This window comes from Somniosus microcephalus, chromosome 7, assembly GCF_052327205.1.
Source record: "Somniosus microcephalus isolate GS21.2 chromosome 7, FLI_Smic_1.0, whole genome shotgun sequence".
Taxonomy (NCBI): Eukaryota; Metazoa; Chordata; class Chondrichthyes; order Squaliformes; family Somniosidae; genus Somniosus; species Somniosus microcephalus.
Window position 1 is genome coordinate 47,891,200 of NC_140993.1, and position 22,700 is coordinate 47,913,899.

General features: G+C 43.7%; 1 protein-coding gene across 2 annotated transcripts in view; it reads right to left on the minus strand.

Moving 5' to 3' along the window:
- The window catches only part of col9a1c (collagen, type IX, alpha 1c), a 181,323-nt gene that overhangs the window by 156,719 nt on the left and 1,904 nt on the right, over window positions 1-22,700 (minus strand). Inside the window, exons 2-5 of one of the 2 annotated variants that reach the window (XM_085992462.1) lie at window positions 19,194-19,279; window positions 15,372-15,452; window positions 12,107-12,236; window positions 644-1,040 (exon numbers count right to left, since the gene is read on the minus strand). In XM_085992462.1, the coding sequence (XP_085848588.1) occupies window positions 644-1,040; window positions 12,107-12,236; window positions 15,372-15,452; window positions 19,194-19,279 (694 nt within the window). Of the gene's footprint in view, window positions 1-643; window positions 1,041-12,106; window positions 12,237-15,371; window positions 15,456-19,193; window positions 19,280-22,700 lie in introns of both variants that reach the window. The other variant, XM_085992461.1, reaches the window with a different exon arrangement.

Consider the following 22,700-nt stretch of genomic DNA (forward strand, 5'->3'; position numbering starts at 1 on the left):
GTTTGTCCATGTTGCAATCAGATGGATGGCAATGCCTAGCTTGAGTAATGCTGCTCACCACATCACTTATTACCTGCTGCCAACCTGCCAAGACCTTAAAACTGCAATTGGATGCTGTCGAATGATGAATTAGTGACCAGCCTTCTTGAGGGGAGGTAAGCAGATTCTCTGAGGGTTCCCTTGACACATCTGGCAATGGAAACTTGGAACCAAATCTACCTCCATGACAGACTCAACTTAATCCTATTCCTGAGCTAGGCAGCTCCACATTGACTGAGCAGCCAACTGGCTCACTACCTAAACCTGCAGGCACAGACCTGTCACTGAGGGCTGGGATTCTTCCCACTTGGCTCCAGATAAGCCTACAAACAAGATCCTGGCTGGACCAAAACATGGGAAGCTTCCCAGTGCTTTGCACTGGTAGACCGTGTAATTTTAGCTAATTAAACTCCAGAGTTCAATTGGAAGTTCCTGAGCCTTAGCTCTGCCAACCTGCACCTAAACTCTCTAGACTTAGGCAAGTGTGGAATGTCCCTAAGGAGAAAGAGTGCACTCAATATTGGGCAAAGGGAAATTATACCAGCAAGGATTTCTCAGTAGTTTGATTTTAGACAAAACAAACAAAATAGAAAGATTATCTCACCACTACTGATACTTTGGGGTTTGCATCCAGTCGTCCTATCAGAGTATCACCATCTACATTCACGGTGCCCTTTGGCTTAATGGGCTGAGATGCTACTCGATGGCAGTCCACGAATAGGCTGACTGTATCCCTCTCCACACCCACCAGGATCTTATGCCAGTCAGTATCAAAGATCTGCGAAACCTCTTGGAAAATGGCTGATTGCAAGCTGCCATCCAGGCCGGCTAAATAAAACTCCAAGGACTGGGTGTTGCCATTCAGCCTCAGGCCTACTTGCTCGTAGCCGTTTTCATCCACAATCTGCCACAAGTTCCACACTTTATTAACTGTGTTTTTTACCATCCGGAAGGTGGTGACAAATGAATACTCTTCAGGCAGCCCTCGTGGGTAGATCATTCTGGAAGAAATCAAATAATCCCTTTACATTACATAGAGTAAAATGATTTAGTCTCTACAGATTGTCAGATTCAGTCAATTAGTATGATCATTGTTTTATTTATCTTTTTCTCTGTTTTTTTTGTTTCTTGTTATTCTTTTTCTCCTGCTGTCACTAGCTCATGCTGACATTCCAGTGTATTATCAGTATAGTATCTGTTGTGTATGTACCTTTAAGACAATAACTGGTCGCAGACTGCAGTACCGGCAGTGACCACGCCTGTATAAAAGGCGCTAGAGAGCCTCTGTTGTTTAGATTCGTTATGGACTTCCACCAGTAAACATCTGTTTGTTTTCTCTCCTGCTAGTCCGTGTTTAAATCATTCACGGACTTAACACTGGCGACGAGGAAAGAAACGAACTTACCTGCAACTCAGCAGCAGCTCAGACGACGTTGTTGAAGGTCGGAGCCAGAAGAAAGGAAAAAAAGAGGCCATTGAAACTCGAGAAACGGGCGTCGACCATCAATCGTCGGGTTCAAGGCTTTGCAGGAGCGACTTTCCAGAGCCAGGCTGGGTTCCTCGGTCCGTGGTTTCCCAGCTAATCGGGCTGGTGGCAGGTAGTGCTCTGATCCTTCCTGGGCTGCGGCGGGCTGAAGCTTGATCGGGTGGCCTTTCAACGGGGCCGGGCAGCGAGTCGGGAAGCAAGGAGAGTGGAGCATACAGGGCGCGGCCGGTGTTTCGAAGCTGGGCAGCGTTCGGACCTCAGAAGAGGGAGGGAAGTGTCCCAGAGGGTCCGCTCCACGACGGGAAGATAATAAAAGAAAACGAATTAATATTTAACGCGCAGGAAACCGTGGAAAGCAGCGCTAACAACAGTGGGGAAGAAGACAAAGCGCGGGAGGCGCCATTTTAGATTTGCAAGATGCCGAAGACTGGCTGTATCACTGCTTTTGATAATACATTAGAGGACTGGACCACGTATGTGGAAAGAGTAGAGGTATATTTCGAGGCAAACGATATAGCGGAGGGGAAAAAGGCATCGATATTGTTAAACGTAATGGGCGCTAGAACGTACGGCCTATTGCGGGATCTGATTACTCCAGCCAAACCGAAGGCGAAGAGTTTTAACGAAATTGTTGCTGTTCTACAGGAGCACTTAAACCCTGCACCGCTGTTGATAGCAGAAAGATTTAAATTCCACAGGAGAACTCAGCACAAAGATGAGAGCAATGCTGAGTATCTTACGGAACTGCGCAAGCTATCAAAGCACTGCCAGTTCGGAGCAGGACTGGCAGATACCCTACGGGACAAATTTGTCTGTGGACTCCTGAGTGAAGGAACACAGAAGAAGTTACTCACAGAAAAAGAGCTGACGCTAGATCAGGCTTTCAGCGTGGCAGTATCGTATGAAGCAGCAGCCAGGGAAGCTGCAGAAATTCAACAAAAACCACAGGAATACGGCACCCACGAAATGACACGGGGATTTGCAAAATGTTATCGCTGCGGCAGAACTAACCATGACCAGAAGGACTGCTGGTCCAAAGACAAAATATGCAGACAATGCGGGAAGATTGGACACATTGCACGAGTTTGTAGGTCTGGGAAGAAGACCAGCGACAACGAAAAGGCTACTAAGGAACCGTACAAGGAAGTACAAAAGATGACAGACAGTAGTTCCAAAGACCAGATGAGCGATAGTGAATCCGGAAACAGGAGACTAAGCTGTCTCAAACTTCACAATGTAATCGCAAAAGAGGATCACCGAACCATTTGGGTCACTCTCACGATAGCAGGGTCCCAAGTTAAAATGGAATTGGATACAGGATCAGCGCTAACCGTCATGAATCGACGAGACTACGAGCGGCTATTTTCACACATACCCTTGAGAGAGACATCCATCGTCTTGACGACGTATACGGGGCAAAAAGTATACCCCAGAGGAAAAATAAGGGTGCCTGTCGAATACAATGGCAAGAAAATACGGAAATTGTATCTCTACATACTGCCAAATGGTGGACCACCGTTATTGGGACGGGAATGGATCAGGAAGATAAACTTGGATTGGCATTCCATTCATGCAATGACGGTAAAAAAGATGACGACGTCACTCCTGGACGATTGTCAACAATCTTAGCTAACGCCAAAGAGGTATTTCAACAAGAACTGGGCACGCTTAAAGGCGTAACCGCCTCGTTAAAAAAAGAGAATGCAGTTCCCAAGTTTTTCAAAGCGAGGCCGGTACCATATGCAATTCGCCCAGCTGTCGAGGTAGAGCTGGAGAATCTGGAGAAGGCAGGTGTGTTGTCTCAGGTCGACTGGAGTGAGTGGGCAACACCCATCGTTCCTGTCATGAAGAAAACATTAAGCAATAAGTCCGGAGAGCCAAGGAAGAGTCGCATCTGTGGGGATTTCAAGGCGACGGTGAACCCTGTCCTTCACACAGTACAATATCCTCTTCCAAGGATAGAAGACATCTTCGCCTCACTGTCTGGAGGGAAACGTTTTACAAAAATTGACCTAGCACAAGCATATTTGCAGATGGAGGTTGAAGAGTCCTCTAGGAAGTATCTCACGATAAACACTCACAAAGGTCTTTACCAGTATCATCGATTGGTATTCGGAGTAGCATCGGCTCCGGCGATATGGCAAAGAGCGACGGAACAAGTCCTGCAAGGGATTCCGGGGACTCTGTTACTTGGACGACATCCTTGTAACAGGTGAAGATGACAGTGAACACCTTAACAACCTAGAACAGGTGCTCACTAGACTACGGGAACATGGGTTGCGAGCCAACCGCCCCAAGTGCGAATTTTTTAAGAAACAGATATCGTATTGTGGCCACGTGATTGATGAAGAGGGATTACATAAGTCCCCTGACAAAATTGAAGCGGTTGTCAAGGCCCCAGCGCCTGAAAACGTGTCGCAACCGAGGTCATTCCTCGGGTTGGTGAATTGCTATCATAAGTTTTTGCCGAATTTGTCAACAATTCTGCACCCACTGAACGCCCTGCTACGAACGGGGGTAGCATGGAAATGGAGCGATGATTGTAAACGTGCTTTTCAGAAGAGTAAGGACTTAATCACTTCGAAGGAAGTATTGGCTCACTACAACCCAGCACTGCCAATCAGGCTGGCGTGTGATGCGTCTCCCTACGGCATTGGGGCGGTACTGTCACATAAATTCCTTGATGGTTTGGAGAGGCCGATAGCTTTTGCGTCACGCTCGTTAACTTCTGCCGAGTGTAACTACGCCCAGATTGACAGAGAGGCCCTCAGCCAAGTGTGGGGGGTGAAGAAGTTCAATCACTATCTGCACGGTCAAAAATTTACTCTACTAACCGATCATCAACCTCTTGTCTCCATTTTCAACCCTCAGAAGGGCGTACCGATAATGACAGCACAACGGCTGCAGAGATGGTCCCTTTTCCTAGGGGCACACCAATATGACATCGAGTACAAAGGAACTAAACAGCATGGAAATGCTGATGGATTGTCACGTCTACCATTGCCGACGGTGGAAGAAGACCTTGCAGTGGACCCAATGGAGTTATTCCACTCGACCATAGTCGAATATCTCCCTGTGACGAATGTAAACATAGAAAAGGAAACACGGAATGACCCGACACTATCGCGGGTCTATGATTTAACGGTGAAGGGATGGCCAGCACATGGCGAACCACTGCTGCCAGCATTCTCGCCGAGAAGAGAACAGCTGTCAGTGTGCAGAGGAACCTTCATGTGTGGATCCAGAGTAGTAATTCCACCTAAGTTGACGGATAGAGTGCTCAATGAGCTTCATGAGGGTCATCTGGGTGGGGTAAAAATGAAGAGCTTAGCCAGAGCGTTTGTGTGGTGGCTGGGAATCGATAGAGAAATCGAAGAGATGACCAAGAGCTGTGCAGGATGCCAGAAGGTCCAAAACGCCCCACCACAAGCTCCTCTGCATCCATGGGAGTGGCCCTCATCTCCATGGCAAAGGGTGCACATTGATTTTGCTGGTCCCTGTAACGTCTGTGGGTTGTATAGCGAAGTAATACACAGACTACAAGAGTAACTTTAACAGGACTTTACTATTCGAAGGTCAGGGCGAATCTGCCCAATAAATTCTGCCACAGCACTTATATACCGGTGTGGTCACCGTCGGTATTACAGTATACAGCAGCCAGGATAAAGTAGTGCCACACCTAAAATAGTTCTCTTAAAGGTAGAACAGTTACATACACTACAGTCCCTTCATGGACTCGGTGTTTTTAATTGCGGTGGATGCACAAAGTGGCCAGAGGTAATAAAAATGTCCTCAACCACCACGGAAAAAACTATCACAGTTTTACGAACCATATTCGCCAGGAATGGGCTGCCTGAACAGATTTGCTCTGACAATGGACCACAGTTTGTGTCTGAAGAGTTCCGGAGGTTCTTAAAGAACAATGGTGTTAAGCATTACACATCTGCCCCATATCATCCAGCCACTAATGGATTGGCCGAGAGGTTTGTCCAAACATTCAAGAAGGCTATCAAGGCAATGTGTAATGAAGATATACCCCTACAACACAAGGTGGACAACTTGTTTGCCTACCGGAATGCGACACATGCGGTTACCAACCAAACTCCAGCCATGATGTTCTTCAATCGAAGACTACGATGCCGCTTGGATTTGGTTAAGCCAAACGTCCGAAGAGATGTGGAGAACAGGCAGTTTCAGAATATGAATGAAAGGCCGACCAGGAGTTTTAAGATAGGTCAACCAGTTTTGGCCCGGGACTACCGCACTGAGAAATGGCAGCCAGGAACGATTTGTACACGACAAGGACCTCTCATGTATACCGTGGACGTTGGGGAGAGCATTGTAAGACGCCATGCTGACCAGATTCTAGAGTCACTGGAAAACATCAACTCCACACCACGATCTGATACACCTGGTAATGAAATTGACGTTCCAATTGCAGCTACCGCAGAACCGGTAATATTGGAAGATGAACCAAACAACGACATTGATTCCGACTCAACAGTGCCAGAAGAACCTGTTACCCCAAAGAGGCGTTATCCAGACAGAATCAGGAAGCCTCCTCAAAGACTGAACTTATAATTGCTTAAACTTAACCACTGTATCTAGTAACCGTAATTGTGATTGTAATTCGTTATCATTTAGTTGTTAAATGAATGTTATGTACTGTTTATCTAAAAGGGGAGGAATTGTTGTGTATGTACCTTTAAGAGAATAACTGGTCTCAGACTGCAGTACCGGCAGTGACCACCCCTGTATAAAAGGCGCTAGAGAGCCTCTGTTGTTTAGATTCGTTATGGACTTCCACCAGTAAACATCTGTTTGTTTTCTCTCCTGCTAGTCCGTGTTTAAATCATTCACGGACTTAACTATCAGAGCAGCCATTCTTCGTGTAAATGTTGGCAGACATGTTATGCTCTTGCCTAATGTCCACAGACATGCACTTCTGCCAGAGATCTCTGGATAATGATCAATAACAGGAACCCCAGCCATTTTCCCCTTGCAAGCCCGGGACTTTGAAACCAATTGTCCAATTTCTTTTAAAAGCTGAATGCAGCCCCTGAGGGCCAGAGACAAGTGTTTTGGGAGGGACGGAAGGGTGGTCGGGGGGAGGGGGCAGCAACAAGGCACTCCCCCACCTGTGCAGTCAGGCTGCATTCTGTGGCAGTCCAGGGCAAGCAGATACCCAAGATGCAACTATAATGACACGGGTGCCCTGTTCAAATGAGGTGGCTTCCCACTTACCTTGCATATTCCAGGGGTGGGGGGGGGGGGGTTTCAATCAATCCCAAATTATTGTTGAGATACTTGCCTGAGTATGGTTAGGCCATGTACGTCTGCGTGTGATGGAATGAATAAACCTGCAGGCAAGTGAAGGAGCCTTTGAAAGCTGGCAATATGAGCATTTGCTGCATGAGGTGGGTACAAGGGAGGGCGATAAGAGGACAGCAGTGCACATTGCCTGTTAGACGATGGTGGCCAAGTACTCAGGGGCCATCAACTACACCCCGGATTCTTGGAAGCCCTTCCTGGCTCTTGGGAGATGTTTTGTGTCCTGATGCACTGATGCCTCCTTTCCTTGGTGAAGGTAATGATCGTGCTGCCCCTTGCAAACAAGAGCACAGAAATTGCAAACTCTGCTGTGCCACAAGGTGTGCGATGGGGTGGGGTTGGTCTTCTGCCCGCTTCTTTTCCCTCACCTTGACCCTGTCACCAGGACAGGCTTATTTAAATAATAGGGCACAGCCAGTACAACTGGGGCATCTGGCCAAGGGCCTGATGTGATTTTGAAGTAGCACCTTCCTGCTTTGTTGGGAGGGGAGGGGTGTAGACCAGCTAGGCCTACGTGCCAAAACTTAGACCTCGCTGGTCCCATGCTGGTCTGCCTGTCTCCAAACATCAATCGGTCTCTCTTAGGTCAGTTGCTGATTATGGCATTGGCACACCCACATGCTGCCCTGCATGGCAAGTACACAGGAACCTGTTTCCACCCATTCTGGCAGCAAAGAAAAGTTCTAATGGGGAGGAGTTGGCGCTTCTCCCTCCTTCGTGACTTCAGTTTTGGGGAGGCAATGGTGCGATGCTGGGCTGGCCCGCAAATCCCACCAGTTCCAACTACTATTGGGTCCACAATGATAACTCCTGCAACCAAGGGACTGATTTGGTATATGTCAACACTGGTGTAAAAGTTTAATCCATGCCCAGAGGAAGAGTCAATGCCTGTGGAATAATTAGACTGCAGGTTATCCATCTCTCCTTCATAAAGGCAGAGCCAAGAGCAGAACTCAACATGTGTAAAATCATAGGCACTAATCCAGGCAATACACTGTGGCAATTCAAAAGTAAAACTGTGAACTGTATATTTTTGTACACCAGCATTCATAGCAATTTTAGGACAATCTATAGCAGTGTGGGACACACTTTAATTAGTGATGACGATTGGATAGTTGTAACATATGTCAGAAGTTAGATTTATATCTGCAACCTGAGAGTATGGAATCTCATTCAACATGAGGCCATCCGGCTTTTAGACACATTCTCATTATTGGACCACGAGAGAGCTGGGACTCAAACTCAAAATCAGTGTTGCCCGCAACCATACACCTGGGAATTGCATGGGAATTCTCTGGTGCGAAACCAGTGTTAACTGCTAAAAGCAGTCGTTTAACCCCATTTCTCCTCGGTTTCCGCTGATCTCCCACCAAAGTTACAGCAGGAGACTGGGAGAACCCTGTTGAATTTCAGGGTCATGCCATTATTGGGCCGCCATAGATAATGGACCTAACCTACTATGAGACCACTATTAGACACCTATTCACAAATAGCCCACTCGAGCGCATTCTCCTTCCAAGGAATCACTAGCAGATAGGAGCAAATTTACCTCTAGACACCCAGCAAGATACCAACAGCAACTGGACTCATTGTAGGACATTCAGCAGCAGCCAATTACATTCACTGGGCCATTATAGATTGTGGACCTACATGCACCATATGATTCACAATCATTTAGATGCATACGCACCATGAGCATCAGGCTAAAAGACACAAATATTTAGATGGATACTCAGCACTGGACTAATGTGTAACCATAAATAGCACATATCATCATCTATACAGTTTGCCTGTGTCTCTCATATGCCAGAAATGTACAAGTGCTTAAATTCCCACATATTAATAACAGCCTTTGTACAGTCAAATATTTTTCTGCAATCCTTTGTATCTCACACTTAGGACTTAATGCACGTTTACAAAGAATAAGTTACATTCTTGCTGGATTACATCACCAAAGTTGATGTAAACATTTCAGCACATAGATTTTAGATTTTAGCATTTTTACTGATTTATAAAAAATTCTATAAGCTCTAAGATTTATTAAGTGGCAGCCACAGAATACCAATTATTGGGCCAGAATTTAAGGTGAAGCTCACAGCGCTCACCGTTATTTATACGCAAATCGGACAGCAAATTCAGGCAAGCGCAGATGCACAATTAAACGTGACAAACTGGAAGTTGCTGTCCGAGATGTGCCACTCCACTGCGAACTGCGCAAAGATGAAATCTCGCTGTCTAGCTCTCCATTCAAATGTATTGAACGATATAAAGTTCATGTAATTAAGTCATAGGTACGGACTAAACTCACCACAGAAAGTTAGGGCTTGTCAATTACAAGTACTCTTTTTAATGGCGTGATAGGTCTTAATTACTGCCAAAAAAACCTCTCTGCCCTGAAAATTTACTTTTACAAGTGTGGAATCTCATTCCTTCAGATGTTAATTGTTATTGAAGATTTAAAAAAAATTAAATTCAAGATTTTGTTTTTACTTTTTCCATTCGGTCTCTTTTTTCTCTCTCTTAATCTAATCTTTATTTTTTTCTATACCTGATTTGACATTGAATTCACTATTCTAACTTCTACTTCCTGGTACAGACTCCATGCTGTTCATTAACAATACTTCAAGCTGATTGGTTAAGGAGACACACAGTTGCTTGACCTGTTCGCACAGGTCCCAGATGCCCTGTAGAGGGCACCGCGCCATTTAGCTTATCTAGCTTCCAGCAACTTCCAGTGCAAGAGGTCATAGAAATGAAATTGGCAAGGGCAAGTCTAACGACTGCCATTTGTTCACCGGCTACAATAAATTTTGGCCCATTGTCTTCAGACACACATTAATGGGAGAGCAGAAATAGTGTCACGGCAGATTTTAGCACTGTGTTCCAAGCACTTCTATATCCAGTACAGTGCAAATTAGCGTTAGGAAGAGAGGTCAAGGTTCTAATTAAAGACTAGCAGCCCACACTTAACTTTCAGAGGAGTGCAAGCTTTCATGAGCTTTTAATTAAGAAGTAGGAAAGAGGAACAAAAGAAATAAATTTGAAAAGATTGATGTGTGTAGATGATCACCCAAAAGTGTACACATTCTCACTTTATTCAACACTTCTGTAACATTTGAATTATCACCTAAAATCACAATTCTCTCTATTTTCATTTCCACTTATCTTGCCTTCTTACTGAAACTCAAGTTTCCTCTTTCTCTGACTCTTTCTCCTTCCATTAGATGACCCAAGAATGCAGAGCCAGACCTGTCAAGATATCAGGAGCTACTGGACTCACCAGTATACATTACTGTAACTGCTGCAGCTCCACATCTAAAGAAAAGGTATGTGTTATGTCCAGTCTGATATCCCTGCTGCTCATTTAGCTTCCTTGAATTACACAACTTTGATCTCCAGTTGCTGAAGATAGCTTTCGCTCAGCTAACTAATTTCGCTCAGCTAACTAAATTTATCTGCTATCTCCATCAGCCTCCGAATTTCAATAACAATTTAGAACTGTTACATTCTCTGTCAAACAGAGCACCCTGGAGATAACTCCCCCTCTGATTTCTCTCAACCCTGGGGAAGGAAGCACCTAGATTTTATTCAGCATCTTCCGCAGGGCAACATAGCTGAGACTGGCGACATAGTGTGGGAATCATGGGCAGGTATCCACGTATCACTACTTCATAACTCAACAGGCTGGTATTCCAACACACTGCACCGTGGTACTGTCCTGCAGAGGACCTTACCATGAGGTATAAAGATCCCCACTTAGTTCACCATCACAGTCTGTACATCAGAACTGATTTATTTTAAACTGCTTCTCAGGAACTTCCTACCATTGAAATGAAAAGGTACAAAACTACACAAAGTAAATTTGCTCTTAAAGGGGCATCATCCTCTTGATAAAACAACTGGGTGATCGCTGGTGACTCCACGATCTGGCACTCCCACTAGGGAGCAGTGCTTGCAGGGAACACATCTGAGAATTGTGGGCATGCAGCCCGTGATTTTCCATCCATATTAGAGGTAAGCTTCTGGAAAGTATCACACCCAACTGAGAGTGCAGGATTGTGCAATTTCTGCATCATTTTGACACATTTGCAAATAACAGGTGCACTTGATTGGTGATCCACTGAGCTAGATTGTATCGCAAACCATACTTGTTCGTTAAAAAAACACAATTAATAAAAGCTGGATAAATTAAATAATCCGGATACAAACTGCATTGCAATAATTTCCCAATAGTCTATAATAGGGCTGCAGAAAATTCACTTTCAGATGAGGCCCTTCCAGGAATACAAGGTTTGCCTGAATAGCATAATTGCAACAAGATGTTATGAAGGAAATAATGCAATCAAAATATCTAACGATTGTTAGTCATTTTACAATATTACCTTCCATTAGAGTAATCTCACTGACCAACATTACACGATCCATTGTTGTGGGATTGTCATTCGCGGACAAAATATTACATGTCCTGTAATAGTGCGATTGTGACTCATTGACTAATATTACATGTCCTGTAATAGTGCGATTGTAATATTAGTCAATGAGTCACATGTCCTGTAATCATAACCTATATTGCACCTCCTGTAATAGTGAGACTGCCATTCACTAACCAATATTACAGTAGTACTAAAATTAAAATTGAACGCAAATAGTAATATAGAGGCTAATTTTTGAACTGTTCATTATAAAGATGCATAAATAAGCTAGCCGTGCTGTGGAGAAGAAATAGATGATGATTGGAATTCCCTCAGATCTGCTCTCAGTCCACTGCTGTGACTTCACTGAAAGCCCTTGTTTTCATGCATAAACAGCTTTTCCGCCCCACTTCCAGCAAAGGAACGGCGGCAAAGAAGGAGCAGCTCCTAGGAAATTGTACAGCCAATGACGTGAAGCAATGTTTTGTGTGTGGGGAAGTGGGGTGGAGGAAAATCTGGTTTACCCTCGGTCAGTGATGGCAACAAAACTCACCTTGACAGAGCAAACTATTTCCAAATAGTCTAGCATGGGCTTGCTTGTGAGAAATGGAAAGAAATATTATTTGTATTAAACACATTGGTGGATATTTTTGCCATACCCAGGTTAAAACAGTGCTGGCCATAATCTTTAATCTTGGTAATTGCTTCCAATTAGTTTCCCTTTAAAATGAATTTGCAGAGACCAGGAATGCTGGTCAGGAGAGCTACCTAAATGGGAACAAACCAAAGACAATTCAACATGTGCGAACTCACACAGAGTTTGACTATTCTTTCCTACCTTGTTGGAATTTCAAAGTTTGCCTCTCTGTCAAGTCTGAAGGCAATCTGAAGTGGTGTCGAACCTTCCACTCTCCTGACACCCCGCAGTGGAATGGTATCCAATTGGAATTGGGTAATGAGATCAAATCCTGAGAGTACAGGGAAGCAAAAGAATATCAGATGGGTTTTCAGTCTTTAAATGGGGCATCCCTAATGTCACTCTGCCCATTTTACTAAATGGGTTGTAGAACGTATATAAGGAATGTTTGGCATCACAACCTAGGAGTAACCATTACATTAATAGATGCTATGCATTATAAATGAAAGCTTTGACAACCGCACAATTTGAGACGATGGTTACAGCATTGTCAGCAGTCAGCATACACTGCCAAGTCGGACGATTTGCAGCCTTTTTAAAACCTTCAGATTCACACAGGAATACTAAATGTAGGCTTATCTTGAAGATTAAAAACCTGCAAATTATGAGACTCATAATAAAGCAACTCTGTGTTTGTAATAATTATTGATTGTTGCTCAAAACAGCACAGTGGCCAGGATATTCCTCCATGGCAGCCAGGTTCCCGTACTCATTGGCGGCAATACTCATCCCAGGGGAGTTCAGCAATCTTGTTGTGCGAGGCCCCTTGGGTCAGAGCGATCATAATATGATCGAATTCTTCATTAAGATGGAGAGTGAAGTAGTTGACTCAGAGACTAAGGTCCTGAATTTAAATAAAGGAACTATGATGGCATGAGACGCGAGTTGGGTAGGATTGATTGGGGAATGTCACTCAAAGGGTTGATGGTGGATGGGCAATGGCAAACATTCAAAGATCGCATGGATGAACTACAGAATTTGTTTATCCCAGTTTTGCATAAAAATAAATCAAAAAAGGTGACTCAACCATGGCTTACAAGGGAAATTAGGGATAACATAAGATCCAAGGAGAGGACATATAAATTGGCCCAAAAAAGCAGCAAACCTGAGGATTGGGAGCAGTTTAGGATTCAGCAAAGGAGGACAAAGGGATTAATTAAGAGGGCGAAAATAGATGATGAAAGTAAACTTGCAGGGAACATAAAAACGGACTGTAAAAGCTTTTATAAATATGTGAAGAGAAAAAGATTGGTGAAGTCAAGCGTAGGTCCCTTACAGTCAGAATCAGGGGAACTGATAATGGGGAACAAAGAAATGGCTGACCAATTAAATACATATTTTGGTTCTGTCTTCACAAAGGAGGACACAAATAACCTCCCAGAGATGTCAGGGAATATAGGGAATAATGAGAGGGAGGAACTGAATGAAATCAGTATTTGTAGGGAAATGGTGTTGGGGAAGTTGACGGGATTGAAGGCCGATAAATCCCCAGGGCCTGATAATCTACATCCTAGGGTACTTAAGGAAGTGGCCCTGGAGATAGCAGATGCATTGCTGGTCATCTTCCAGAACTCGATAGACTCTGGAACAGTACCCATGGATTGGAGGGTAGCTAATGTTACCCCACTATTCAAAAAAGGTGGTAGAGAAAAAGCGGGGAATTATAGACCGGTAAGCCTGACATCGGTAGTGGGGAAAATGCTAGAGTCCATTATAAAAGATGTAATAGCAGAGCACTTGGAAAGCAGTGACAGGATCGGACAAAGTCAACATGGATTTACAAAAGGTAAATCGTGCTTGACTAATCTACTGGAATTTTTTGAGGATGAAACTGGTAAAATAGATAAGGGAGAACCAGTGGATGTGGTGTATTTGAACTTTCAGAAGGCTTCGATAAGGTCCCGTATAAGAGATTAGCTTGCAAAATTAAGGCACATGGGATTGGGGGCAAGGTATTGACTTGGATCGAGAACTGGTTGGCAGATAGAACGCAAAGAGTTGGAATAAACGGGTCGTTTTCCGAGTGGCAGGCAGTGACTAGTGGGGTACCACAAGGATCGGTCCTAGGACCCCAGCTGTTCACAATATATATTGATCTGGACGAGGGAATTGGATGTAGTATCTCCAAATTTGCAGACGACACAAAGCTGGGTGGGAGGGTATTCTGTGAGGAGGATGTCATGAAACTCCAGTAAGATTTGGACAGGTTGGGTGATTGGGCAGAAACATGGCAAATGCACTATAATGTGGATAAATGTGAGGTTGTCCACTTTGGTGGCAAAAACAGGAAGGCAGATTATTATTTGAATGGCAATAGATTGGGAGAAGGGGAAGTGCAAAGAGACCTGGGTGTTCTTGTGCACCAGTCGCTGAAGGTAAGCATGCAGGTGCAGCAGGCGGTTAAGAAGGCAAATGGTATGTTGGCCTTCGTAGCGAGAGGGTTCGAGTACAGGAACAAGGATGTCTTGCTGCAGTTGTACAGGGCCTTGGTGAGACCGCACCTTGAGTATTGTGTGCAGTTTTGGTCGCCTTATCTGAGGAAGGATGTTCTTGCCATGGAAGGAGTGCAGCGAAGATTCACCAGGCTGATACCTGGGATGGCAGGAATGACGTATGAGGAGAGATTGTGTCGATTGGGCTTGTACTCACTGGAGTTTAGAAGATTGAGAGGGGATCTCATCGAAACCTATAAAATTCTGTCAGGCCTGGACAGACTAGATGCAGGAAGGATGTTCCTGATGGCCAGGGAGTCCAGAACTAGGGGTCATAGTCTAAGGATAAGGGGTAAGCCATTTAGGACTGAGATGAGGAGGAATTTCTTCACCCAGAGAGTGGTGAACCTGTGGAATTCTCTGCCACAGAGGGCGGTGGAGGCCAGTTCATTAAATATATTCAAGAAGGAGTTGGATATATTTCTTAAGGCTAAAGGGATATGGGGAGAAGGCAGGGACAGGGTACTGAATTTGGATGATCAGCCATGGTCTCATTGAATGGCGGAACAGGCTCGAGGGGCCGAATGGCCTACTCCTGCTCCTATCTTCTATGTTTCTATGTCAGCCCCATTGTGAGATTTGTGCTAGGATGTCCACCTGCGTTGGAGAGCCCAACTGAGTGGGCGGGGAGGGAGAAAGAAAAATGGCTTCTGCAGGCCCTAGCAACTGCAGCAGCGGAGTGAGATTGGCTGCTGTGCAGCAGCTGATGAGGAGTTCACTTTCATATGTTTTTAAAATCAGGATCCCAAAGAGAATTTGAGGCCCTTCAAATTTCTTTTGCTCTGAATCTGTGCTAGAATCCACAGCCTGGATTGACACAAAGGTTCATCCTTAGATAATGAGTTATGTATTCTGCCACAAGAGCTATCAGGTGCATTTCTGGGCAAAGTTCCTCTTAAAGTTTGCAAACTTGCCTGGTAAGTCATCTTGTCCAATTCTAATATTAGGACACACAGTGCTGTCATCCAGGCCATTGAAGTTCAGTCTGTGTTCTACTGCTGGATAAAAGAAAAAATAATTAGACCAGTGGCTAGTATATTTTAAAAAATCAATTAGATACAGATGTATGTGTAGTGTATGTAACAGTCATAAATCGAAGGGATTACAACCGGCTATTCTCACATATACCCTTGAGAGATACCAAGTTCGTATTGCAGACATACACGGGGCATAAAGTATACCCCATGGGAAAGATAAGAGTCAAGGTGAGAGACAGGGGCAAAGAACGCCCAGGAATGGACTTATATGTACTACCTGAGGGAGGACCACCACTTCTAGGATGGGAGTGGATCAAGAAAATAGACATGGAATGGCACTACCTAAAAGCAATAACGAGTGAGGACTCGGGGCAGACAATCAGCTCAGACTCTGAAACGGATGACGATAAGACCAGCCCAAGTATGAAAGACAAGTCTAAAATGGACTTGCTGACTAAGGTTGGTAGAACGAATGCGTACATAAAGGCTTATGCTCCAGAGGAGAACAAAGTTTCAGAACAGAATTCCTCTGAACAACAACAACATAGTTGGACAGAGAATTCTGAGTCTGTTCAAGTTACAGACATATATATTACTGAGGAACATCGAGCTCGAACGCAAACTTATTTCAGATTACGACAGCAATTAGAACAATTGAGTTGCCGTCTCGAGCAAGAGATGAAAGCAATGAAAAAGTTCTATGATACCGAATGGGAGAATCTGGGAAGACAACAGAAGCAGCTGAGGGAGAAAAGGGAGCAGGAGCACACAAACCGTCTGCACGAGGAGGCCAAACGAATCAAAGCTGATTCGGCTGCTGAAGGTGCGTGCTCTAATCTGGTGGAACAAGATGTGCCGCAACTGAAGGCGCTTGTTAGCAGGTTGCAGGCAGAAAAGGCGGAATTGGTCGACATGACTTCCGAGCTCCTACTGAAGTTGGGTGCAGCATCACCGGACGATTCAATTGTGGAAATTCGAATGGTGGGGGCTGCGGATGATGGCGAAGTAGAAACAGCAAAGGAGCCCCAGGGCAAGGTTCTAAACAGCCCTGCAGCTAATGGAAAATGGATGATGGCAGAAGAGTTAACAGTCAGCCAACTCCTCCAGGGCAAGGTTATAAACAGCCCTGCAGCGAATGGGAAAGGGATGATGGCAGAAGAGTTAACAGTCAGCCAACTCCTTCATATGCTGAAGGATAAGACTCTAAAATGGGAAAAACTTAAACACGAGCCTCAATCTTCAAAAGGGAAGGGGTTCGGGGCCCTCAAAAGTTATTGAAAAAGCTGAGGTGGCAACACAGAGTGAGAAGTCTGCAGCAGAACAGCCCTTGGATGCCAAAAGTACGCTGACGCACGTCAAGGTAGAACAACAGAATGCTGAAACAGCTATTTCAGTAGAGGGATTGAATAGTCCGATCAATCAATCTCCGAATGAAGTTGAAGTATTGAAATCACAAATGAGGTCATTAGTAAAAGACTTGCAGGAAGCCCAGAAAAAGCGGGATGAAGCTGAATGTATGAAGAAGTCTTTTCAGGACAGTTGTAGGGATTTGGAACAAAAATCGGCTAACGTCCAGCTGGGTAAGGAGGAAATAGAAGACCCTCTCGCTGGCCTAGCTCAGGACGACACCGAATATTACCATGACCTGTTGAGTGACACTGAATATTACGAGGACCTGGTCTGCCCAACTTGTGCCGAAAACTCCCAAAGTACAGAAATCAGGATGAATCACTTAAAGTCTAAGGAACATAGGGAGATGGTGGCATTACAGCTGGCAGCTGACAAGGGAGCCCAGAGAGTCTCCAAGAAGCAGAAAAGGAAAAGACGAAACAGAAGATGATAACCATCTGAACCATTATCACCTCTACCAGATCACACACGTGGTCCCTCAGAACGGAGCCAAATCAGTTGGGAAGTAGGGGAACTTCCCAAGGCAATCCAATTGTTTTTTTTTTTTTAAAGTCAGCAATGCTGGTTCAGAAGTTACAAAGTTCAAGCTGTTAAGTTAGGGAAGGACTATTGGACGAGTCACTTCCGCAACGTGAACCGACTACACCACCGGGAACTGCTACACCACGGAGGCGTTGTCCGGACTGAGTCAAGAAGCGCAGGAGACGCCTCCACCGAGACTGAATCTGTGAACTGTTTTCCGCAGAGACTGAATCTGTGAACTGTTTTCCGCAGAGACTATATCTGTAAACTGTTTTATATGAAGTTGAATACATGTATGTTTAATGGGGAATAAGTATGTTGTAAGCTAAAAAGGGAGGATTGTAGTGTATGTAACCGTCTACCTTTAAGAGAACTATTGTATGTAACCGTCCACCTTTAAGAGAACTATTTTAGGGGTTGCACTACTTTATTTTGGCTTCTGTATACTGTAATACCGGTGGTGACCACACCGGTCTATAAGTGCTGTGTCAGGATTTATTGGGCAGATTCGCCCTGACCTTCGAATAGTAAAGTCCTGTTAAAGTTACTCTTGTAGTCTGTGTATTACTTCGCTATACAACCCACAGACTTTACAGTATGGTATTAACATTCAGTGTAATTGTAGAGTTAAGAGTCAGAAGATTATGGGTTCGAGTTCCACTAAAGGGACTTGATCACCTAATCTCAGCTGACACTTCAGTGCAGTACTGATGGAGTGCTGCACTGTCAGAGGTGCCGTCTTCAGTATGAGACGTTAAACCAGTCTGTCCTCTCAAGTGGATGTTAAAGATCCCACGGCATTATTCAAATAAGAGCAGAGGAGTTCTCCCAGTCGTGAAAGGCGCTATATAAATGCAAGCTCTATTTATTTAAATGATTAAATGGTTTTTAAAAAGAGGCTGGGAGGTTAGGGCAGTGTGTATCTTTTTTTGTAACTATTGGAGAAGAGAAATGTTTGTTTTGAATACTGGACTATAGATTTAAGTAAAACTAGAGGGAAATTGGATGAAGAATCTAAATGGGATAAAGGCTCACCAGCTGGAATTATAAACAAAGTGTTTTTTGTGAATACACTAATCAGGAAGAACTGATTAACAGTCCATAGATTGTAAGTGGAAGGGAATTAATGAGTTCCACAGACTAGATGTCCTGGGTAAGTAGGAGTAGATGCAATAAGTCTGGACTCATACACAGTACGGATGCGGGTTGGTACAGGTAGTCCATAAATTAGTCAAGGGTTTGAGGTGAGAGGAGGGCTGCCTAACAGACAACAAGCTTTTCCTTGTATCCTATCCAGGAGTGCTATCCATAAACCCATGGCAATAATAACCTCTAAACTGTGAAATTCTTGGAACTGGATGGCAGTGAGCACATGCTTATATGGCACTCGAAATACACGTGCAATTACAATTTGGAGCATTGGCTGCAGCTTTCCATTAATTTCACCAGAAAGGCACAGCCAGATACCAACTGCAAAACACATGGTTAATTGTGAATTAAAGATTATCTGCTTATACCTGGTAAACACGACCTTTGCCTGAGGGGGGTCGGAGAGGAATTATCCAGATTTTTTTTTCCCCCTTATTATCCCAGGACATTTTTTCTGTTTTTTACCTTCTCCCAGGAGGTTACATGGCTGCTGGGGGCTGTGGTGGATGGCAGCATGGGGTAGGAAGTGTCCAGTCATGCTGCTCCAGGCATTGTGAGTGTGGGGCAAGCTTTATGGACCAGCTAGTCTTTTCCTGCCCGTCAGTTTTGTACATTTGTAATATTTTTTCCAGCATCACAGAAGTCTAATGCATTCTTATTAAATGACATTTTACTTACTACACAATACTGGAGACCAAAATACTGTCTGTAAGGTTGCAAAAGTGAAAATACACAGCTTCACCATGAATCCCTCCTGTCTTTTCCTGGTTCAAGGCAAAATTAAAAATTAAACAAATGTCAAAAATCATTAAACCAACAGCAACATCATATGTAATTGAATGATAATAGTTATTATCAAAGAGGTTGTCTTCAAGGGAAAGTGTTTCGAAGACAACTCTTTTTAGGGGGCTGGAAGAAGCGCAATTGGAGCCGTTTGTTATTTTCATCATGATGGTATCAGCCACATAACAGTCATTTCAGTCTGATTTATGTCATGCTTGTAAACAAAAAGAATATAGGTGACGTAATAAAACTCACTACGCACTTGGTTTGAGTATAAAGCAAGGCTTTAATCAACTTGTTTCAGAACATGGAGGTCTAGTTGTACTTCACTAGTTCCTGTTTTACAAAATGTCCCTGGGCAAGCTGGGCCCATGCCCAAGTATTTATAATCCTTGGACGGCGCCACCAGCTGGCCGTCCAGCATTATTTCATGAGTAGTTCTTTACAATGATGAGATTTATAACAATAGATTTGTCAAACACTTTCTCATGAAGATAATACCCCATTAATGCTATTCATTTTCAAAATAATGTTCATAAATTAAACATATATCAAAATGGCAAAAAAGGTGCATGTATCATCTAAAATATAATCTAAATATATAAAGAGACTCTTATTTTTCATATACTGCCACATCCAGTTCGGTTTTGGAGCAAGAATATGCAGAGCCACAGAGTGGCAGAGTATAGGGTTGAGTCCTCCTCTCTAAGGTTCTGATGCCAGATGCATTGAGAGAACAAGCATAGCAGAGGCCAAGTATTTGTTTTTGTGGGGCTGAGGGGTTACGGGGTGCTGGATGAGATAGGGATCCTAAGCCTACCATTAGGCAACTATGACGTTGACAATTGGCCAAAAGCATCATTGGGAGCAGCATGGTTGGCTTGCTCTCTCCCAGAGGGTTCCAGTGAGGCTAGAAAGTAGGGAACCTGCCTGTCCCTGTAGGAAGGTTGATATTTTTAAAAGCCACAGTTGCCTTAACTAGGTTTTTATACTCCCTACTGTGTAACTATGCTCAACATCTGTCCATTGCAATAAAAAGAACAGAAAACAGGGTTTTAATGAAACTATTAAGTATTGTGTACAATGCCAACTGGTGAGTTATTCAATATTGGATTTGCTCTGATATTTTATGAGGTTATCAGGCCTCCTCAACTGAATGGCAGTTTTGTAACTCACTGCTGCCATCTGTTGTCCTGTGTGTAACTGACTCCCAGCAATTTATAATTTGTGCAACTTTCTGCCAGCCAGCTATATATGAGGTTTCCAACCTATGGGCCAGAAGTTACATGTGGCCTTCAAGCCCTGGTCCTGAAAGCCCAGGCTGCTCAGTTCTATTTGCACGTATATTACTTATTTGCAGTTTTGTCCTGTTTGAGTTTTTGTGGAGGTTTAGAAAAAAAGGTTTTTAGTGCTTTTGCCTCATAGGAACATAGAAACAGGAGTAAGCCGTTCAGTGTTTCGAGCCTGTTCCGTCATTCAATTAGATCATGACTGATCCGTACCTCAACTCCGTTTACCTGGATTTGCTCCCTTGATATCCTTAACCCAATAAAAATCTATCAATCTCAATCTTAAAAATTTCTATTGACCCAACAACCACAGCCTTTTGGGGGAGAGTGTTCCAGATTGCCACTAACCTTTGTATGAAAAAGTGCTTTGTCATTTCACTCCTCAATGGCCTAGCTCCAATTTTAAGATTATGCCCTCTTGTTCTGGATTCTCCCACCAGAAGAAATCATTTCTCTGTATCTACTCTATCAAATCTGTTTATCATTTTAAACTCTTGGATTAGGGCACCCCTCAATCTTCCAAACTCAAGGGAATGTAAACCAAGTTTATGCAACCTGTCCTCATAATTCAACCCTTTAAGCTCTGGTCTCAATCTGGTGAATCTGTGCTGTACCCTCTCCAAGGTCAATAAATCTTTGCTGAGATTTAGTGCCCAAATCTGAATGCAATACTCCAGATGGAACTTGACCAAGGCTCTGTACAACTGAGACATCACTTCCTCACTTTTGAATTACAACCCCCTGAGATAAAGACCAACAGTCCATTAGCCTTTTTGTACCCGTTAAATACCTTTCAGTGATTTGTGTACATGGACACCCAAGTCCCTGTGCTCCTCCATAGCTCCTGGTCTCTCACCATTAAGAAAATATTCTGATTTGTCTTTCTCTGATCCAAAGTGGTTGACCTCACACTTCCCCACATTGAACTCCATCTGCCATAGTTTTATTCAGTCACTTAGTCTGTCTATGTCCCTTTGTAACTTCCTGCTCCCATCTACATAACGTACTGTGCCCAACTTAGTGCCATCTTCAACTTGGATATACAACTCTCTATTCCTTCATCAAGTCTTTAATATGTATGCTGTAAAGCTGAGGCCACAGTACTGATCACTGGGGAACACCATTTGTCACATCCCTTCAATCCAAGAACATTCCTTTTACCCCTATTCTCTATCTCCTACATCCGAGCCAATTACTGACCCATGTCACAAGGTCTCCATTGCTGTGTGTTCTTATTTTTGCCATAATCTCTTGTGCAGGATCTTATCAAATGCCTACGGACATCCACATAGACAACACCCATAGACATTCCCCTATACACTATGTTAGAAATCTCCTCAAAAAACTCAACTAGATTAGTGAGACATGACCTACCCTTCGCAAATACATGCTGACTCGCTTTTATCAGTTAATACTTGTCCAAATGCTTAGTCACTCTGTCCCTGATAAATCCTAAATCATAATACTAAGATCTATTAGTATCAGCAATTTGAGATATATGTAATTAATAGGAACATGGATTTAATCTTTCGATGTAGCCCCTGGGCCCCCATTGTACACACATACTCAACCCATGAAGCCAAAAGATTGGATTCCTTTGTTCCATTTGAATCACTGCCAGCAATTTAGTATCATCTGTGTAATTCAATGCACACAATTCATTATCCTTTATTTAGCTCACTACCAACTATCTTCTATTTAATGCATAGAAAAATATGTTTCCCAAAATATGATTATATATTTTGTTCCCTTTCCAAGTCTTCTACCAGACAGGATGGCCAGATGTGGTCTATGACTAACCTGAAACATGACGTGTGCTAAGTGTAGCAAGCTTGGGAGGAAAATGGTGACTTTGGACCCGTGGTTCCCACAGCTCCCGACAACTGGGTGTTTTTCTCGTGTCATTTCTGGGTCTGTTGTAGACTAATTGATAGAGATTGATTGCTCTGATTAGTCAACAACTCCATTATCATTATATCATGCAACTACCAGGATTGTAGAGGATCAACTAGATAGACCTTGGTCTTTTTTTTCTAGCAATTCCTATGTTCCTATGTGGTGTCCTACCATCTTCTCCATGACCACTGTCAATATCACAATGCAAATGCCACCT